This window comes from Megalops cyprinoides, chromosome 20 (assembly GCF_013368585.1).
Source record: "Megalops cyprinoides isolate fMegCyp1 chromosome 20, fMegCyp1.pri, whole genome shotgun sequence".
In the NCBI taxonomy this organism is placed as follows: domain Eukaryota; kingdom Metazoa; phylum Chordata; class Actinopteri; order Elopiformes; family Megalopidae; genus Megalops; species Megalops cyprinoides.
In genome coordinates this window covers 12,533,953-12,539,903 of record NC_050602.1, presented here as the reverse complement: position 1 = coordinate 12,539,903, position 5,951 = coordinate 12,533,953, and the positions used below count along the sequence as shown (strand labels likewise).

The following is a 5,951-nucleotide window of genomic DNA, read 5'->3' as shown; positions in this document are numbered from 1 at the left end:
AGGGCGCAGAGTCAGCGGATAGAAGCGGGACTTCATCGCCTCGCCAAAGCTCTTGCGATCAGATGACAAACACGTGCAATCATATTATTGGCTCTGTTTCAATGCAAACACCAGATTACAGTCTGCCCAGACACGAGGAACTGCTAATGAACACAGCAGTTAGCTTGTTTCTGCATCCTAAACTCATCAGTATTACAGTACAAAATGAGATCAAAGTGCATATTTTTACTTGTTCTGGGAGCGATAACCGCCTACTACATTTACTTGCCTATTCCAGGCGAAATCGAAGAAAAATGGAAGCTAATGATCACTGACAGCTTCTTCAGAAGTCTCAGTCACCTGGTATGTCTGCATCTTAAAGTGTATAATTGTATGTGAATTTAACGAGAAGAGGGAGCGCGCCGATGTTTCACACGGAGTGAGCAGTTATTCAGGATCAGCGCAAGCTTCGCCCATAATCATGGGCACGAGAGACAGTCTCAGGTTCGAGTGCTTTTATTTCACCATCTTTTAGAGTGTTTATGTTTACTCACCTAGCGACAGCTATGTTAGTTTATGCAGCATTTAAAATTTAATTGTAGTTGCACTCGCCTGTGCTTTTAGACAACATCACACTGTTGTTCGTGAGAGGCTTCCCATGCTCCAATCAGCTGTTCCACTGGTTGAGTTGCGAATGTGAAATTTTAACAATAAGGACACGAATATTGTGAACTGGCATACATTGCTCCATGTGCTAAGTTATAAACTCTTAAAGTAATCATTAAATATAAATATTCGCAAGGGACAAGAGGAATGTCAGACGGAGAGTCTCTCAGTCCGTCTATCTGTATTTTTCTCTCTCTCCAGGCAGACCTCAGTGAACTGCTAGGGATGAAGGACTACATGGGCGTGATGATGTTCATCACGATTGCAGAGAGTGTGGTGCTGGTGACAGACGAGCGTGTGCAGGTGACCGAGGAAGTATTTGACGGGGTGCAGGTGGTGGTGTATGAGCCCGGGCACGGCGGAAACGGAGAGCTGAGGAGAGCGGTGATATACCTGCATGGGGGAGGGTGGTGCCTCGGGAGCTCCAGTGAGTACTGTTCTAATACTGCCTAAATGTGTGCGTGTGTGTATGTGTGTTTAATGTGTGTACATGCACCTATACAATTATACTGTCAAAATATGTGTGCCTGTATGTGAGTGCGTGTGTCTAACAGCAAAATTGGCTGTGATCACGTTGCAGTCTCTGTATGCACGTGAATTGTGTGTAAATTGTTTTATGTAACATGAGCTCAAAGAATAATAATAGTAATGTTGTTGTAACCTTGATGGTTGGGGACTGTGCAGGGTAAAGCAGCTTCAAACTGAAACTGGCCATTCATACAGAGGGCCTGTGCGGCCTGGAACATAACCTGGTAGAGGGACCTGTCATGTGACAGGATGTTGCACTATACTTTAGGTAGGTACTTGTGGAGAAAAAACACCACAAGGACTGAACAGGAATTGGAGCTGTGACTTTATCTTAGAGCTGACCTTTGGGAAGGACAAAAAGAGTTTATCACGCTCTATTTCTGATGCTCTTTTGCTTGCTTTGTCTGTCTTTCTCCAGGAATGGGACCCTATGATCTTCTTGCCAGGAAGATGGTCAGCGAGCTTGATGCGGTTGTCATTTCTGTCGAGTAAGCATGTTAGTTTTTCCGACCTGTTTCTTTCTGTCTGTAACTGCCAGAAAAAAACAACCCTCTTGAGGCTGGTATCTCAAGCGTGCCAGGGGCCGAATTCTGGAACTGGAACTGGAAGCCCTGTCACACGGCTGGTCTCAAAGCCAGCGCCCTTACCATTCCAGCTCACATCTTCCCCCTCACACAGAGCAGCAAGAGAACATTACTCTCACCATGACCGCTCTGGCGCACAGAGGACAAAGTAAGGCATTCATAGTCCGTCTGTCCAGCAGCCAACCCTCAGCACACATCCAGCACGTCTCACTCCGTCACGCTGCCATGACCCTGTAGTCCCCGTAGTATACACTGTAATTAAATCATTTTAAAGCAATACATGCATGGTGTTAAAGGACATCACTGAGGGCAAATGTTGATTGGTTCCAATTGCAAATGCATATCTTAGGCACTTGCCAACATCATACTAACCTCAGCTGTTGGAGTATCTGTCACAGTGTTTACATGGTACCAAATGAGTAACCTTAACTTGCTTCACACTGCCACATTCTCACTGCTTAACAACGTTATGTGATAACTGCGCTAGATTTCACTCAAAGGTTTCAGGGGTTAGGTTCTTGGTGCTAGGCACAGAACGCATTCAGATCCTGGGAGCTCAGGTGAAGTCTGTACAGGTATGCTTGTAGTTGGCATTTGGATATGGAGGGCGGTTCTGCAGTTCTGGCAGAGACAGGGCTCCCCTCTGTTTGGAATCGCTCGTGTGTAAGAGTCCCACACTCCCACACTCATTAGCCGCTGAGTGGTATTTGCGCTCTGCTTGCTGTGTTCTCTTAGTGCCTCTTTGTTCAGGACTTTTTTTTTTTTTTATGGAAAGGTTGCTTGGGTGTGACCTTTTCCAGTTACACCTCAGGTTTTCATCTTGAATACACGCTTTCCCCAACTATCAAGCTTTCAGAGCAGGAGTTGGCCATTTCCTGTTTGAGGAGTTTTTAAGGGATGAATTACCCATTGTTTTGTGACGTCAATGTCACTAGCAGGTTTATACCTGTAAGGGATGCATGTTTTGATGGAGTAAATGCTGATGAGGTTTGTCATTTTTTTCACAAACGGGAGTTTTTTTTTTTATTTCACCCCAGTCTTTTTCCTGTCCCTGTGTGAAGCACTCAGGCGTTGAGATCACCTGTTTCAGTCACACCTGTGTCCTGCCCTGACAGGTACCGCCTGGCCCCAGCGCACCCCTTCCCCATCCCGTTTGAGGATGTGTACAGGGGGTTGAGGTACTTCCTCCAGCGCCATGTCCTGGCCCGGTACTCGGTGGACCCAGGTCGCATTGCTGTGTCGGGGGACAGCGCAGGTGGCAACTTGGCAGCCGCCGTGGCTCAACAGGTACTGCTGCCACGCCTGGTGCCCTTCCTTCTCCTCCTCCTCTTCCTCATGTACCTTCCCACCTGGCTCCTTTTTCATTTTTCCTTTCTTCTCTTTCCCTGAAGATTGGCTGTTTTTGGTTTTGTCAAGCATGCATGTCACATTTGTAATTTTTTTTAGTTGGATTATTGTTAACATCAGCATGAGCTGAGTTTCCCTGTGGTTAGGGCATTAATCTTCAAACACGCAGATTGTGTCAGGGTTACTAATGATGGAATTGTATACTATAGAAGAGTTGGCTTACTGCTACAATCGTGGGACTTGCGCAGGAGTGCTGAGGCGAGACAAATGGAATCCTGGGATACTTTCTCATGTAGCCAAGGGCCATTTTTTTTGCACCGCAAGTCACACAGTACTGCAGAGTGGAGGGGGTACCCAATTTAGGATAGGCAATGAGACAAGTAGCGTCTGCTGATATACCCGCTCCAATTCCCAGCAGAATGAAGCCAGCTTGTTCCGCTGCTGTGGGCGCACAGTCATTGTCAGCTGATGATGCAGCCCAAGCTGTAGAACTCCACTTTTAGGGAAATAAGAAAATGTTGAATTGTTTTGCAGTCAGGAAGTCAAATTACCATGTGACATAAATCAAACAGTCTACAATGTACTATGCATGTCTCCCCCAAAAAATCATGTCTTTAATTTTTGCTTGCTTTACTTGTTTCCATGACTCCTAAATCCTTTCAGTGTTTTGTGGCCATTTGAATTGCCACTTATAGCACTACCACATGATGCCACTGTAATTTTGGCTTGTGAACTCCATTTTGTGAAATGTATTGTATCGTCAGCTGAGTGTCATGCCTATTTTTATCATCAGCTGAGCGTCATGCCTATTTACCACAGAGCTCTTCAGGAGCTTCTCAGGAGGTTTGCACATTGCAGTGTATTTTATGGTGATGTTACCATGATACAAAAGCCATTGCTGTTTTCACTGTGTTATTTGGTGATCGTCATTATGCTGTTGTGCTGTAGCTGCAGCAGGATCCTGACCAGCAGGTGGCGCTGAAGGCCCAGGCTCTGCTGTACCCTGTCCTGCAGGCATTGGACCTCAACACCCCGTCCTACCAGCAGAACCAGGACATGCCCATCCTGCCCAAGACTCTGATGGTGCGCTTCTGGAGCGAGTACTTCACCAGTGACAAGTCCCTGTTCCGGGCCATGATGACCAACTCGCACAACAGCCCCAAGTCCGCCGGCCTGCTGAAGTTCGTCAACTGGAGCTCGCATCTGCCGGAGAGCTTCCGCGGGGCGTACCGCTACAGCGCCCCCGCGGCGTCGGTGTCGGCGGCAGGGGCGGCAGCGGCGGCGGGCGGGGACCCGTCCCGCTCCATCCCGGCCATCGCCGACCCCCGGGCATCGCCGCTGCTGGCGCCGGACGGCAGCCTGCGGCCGCTGCCCAAGGCCTACATCCTGACGTGCGAGTACGACGTGCTGCGGGACGACGGCGTGATGTACGCCACGCGGCTGCGGCAGGCCGGCGTCAACGTCACGCACCGCCACTACAGCGCCGGCTTCCACGGGGCGCTCATGTTCACCGTGTGGCCGGCCGACTTCCAGATCGCGCACAGGATGACCGAGGATTACGTCGCCTGGCTCAAGGAGAACCTGTAGGGGCCCCCCTCCCCGCTCCCGTGGCAACCGTCACTGTCACTATCTGGACTTGTCCTTAACTTGGGTCTGTTTTTTTTTTCCTCGATGATGGGTTTTTCCACACTTTCATTTTTGAAAGGGGTTGCTGCTGTCTGTTGTTTAGTTCAACACCACTCCAACGCAGCCATGTACAATTCTGTAAGCTACTGTATATTTTATGTTACTCATTTGTACTGTATGTTGTTTTTTTGTAGTTGCAGATGAACCCAAGGATTTATGGTTCACTGTTTTCATGTTATTTTTGCTGATTTTTATAAATAATTAAAAAAATGTTCACAACTCTGCCTGTTCCTCACTGTTCTGATTACCATTGAAGAATATGGGTTTTATGAGAAGTGCCTGTAATCTAGTTTAAATACATACCAATACCACAAGGGGGCAGCATTTTATGAAATGTCCTCAGTTTGATTATTCTGTGGTTTGGGTCCAGGAGTACTCTGTGGGGACTGGCAGGATATGCAAAGTCTATGTGATTGAAGACCTTAATCTCTGAAAATGTTTAGCTATCAGGGCTCATGGGTGAATTTGTGTGGCTGTTGTCAGAGACTGATGGTTTCCTGGAAAAAAAACAGGTTTCATGCATCTCAAGTATTCAGGTTTCAAGGCCTCAATTAATTGGTTTGAATTTGAAAATAAATCAGTCTGAATAGCCAAAGACCACTCCGGGTGTTACACGTCATGTTGACGATGGAGGTTAGTCATTGTGCGATTATTATAACGCCATGGCAAATGAGCTTTTTTAAATGACTGCATTAAAAAGATGTTCCCCATTTTTTTAGCCACATCATTTCTATTTCCTCATTAAAGCAGGAAATGTCCGCCCTACAGCATTACAGTAAATCATATCTGCAGCTGGCCCACCTCTTGCTTCAGTGTGAATATCCTGATTAGTTTGAACTTGGTCCCAAGAATAAAAATATCCCCTTTTCCTGTGAAGAGAATATTGCACTGTGGTTGTGCATGATGTGCATACTGCAGGTTTTTTGTCATATGTGCATAGGTGCAATTATAAGTCCCAGTGTACACAAAAGCATTGTTTTTTGTTCCCTTCTTGTATATATATGTACATTGTCTGCTTTTAGGAAATATATAAATGCTGCTTTCAAATTGTAGCTGCCATGTCAGTCTGCAATTGCTTTTCTCTAAATATCTAATGGTTTCACTTTACATATTATACAAATAGATATATACTTAGAAAAAATGATGCTTGACTGAGGTTAG

The 5,951-nt window shown here is 46.4% G+C and overlaps 1 protein-coding gene across 1 annotated transcript; it reads left to right on the top strand.

Annotated features, from left to right (window-relative positions):
* The first annotated feature begins 204 nt into the window (after positions 1–204).
* Positions 205–4,693, top strand: LOC118795971 (arylacetamide deacetylase-like). The gene is made up of 5 exons (XM_036554793.1): positions 205–342; positions 847–1,072; positions 1,592–1,661; positions 2,873–3,044; positions 4,053–4,693. Exons 1-5 carry the CDS (start codon positions 205–207, stop codon positions 4,689–4,691), a joined length of 1,245 nt encoding a protein of 414 aa, XP_036410686.1. The 3' UTR covers positions 4,692–4,693.
* Positions 4,694–5,951: the final 1,258 nt, after the last annotated feature.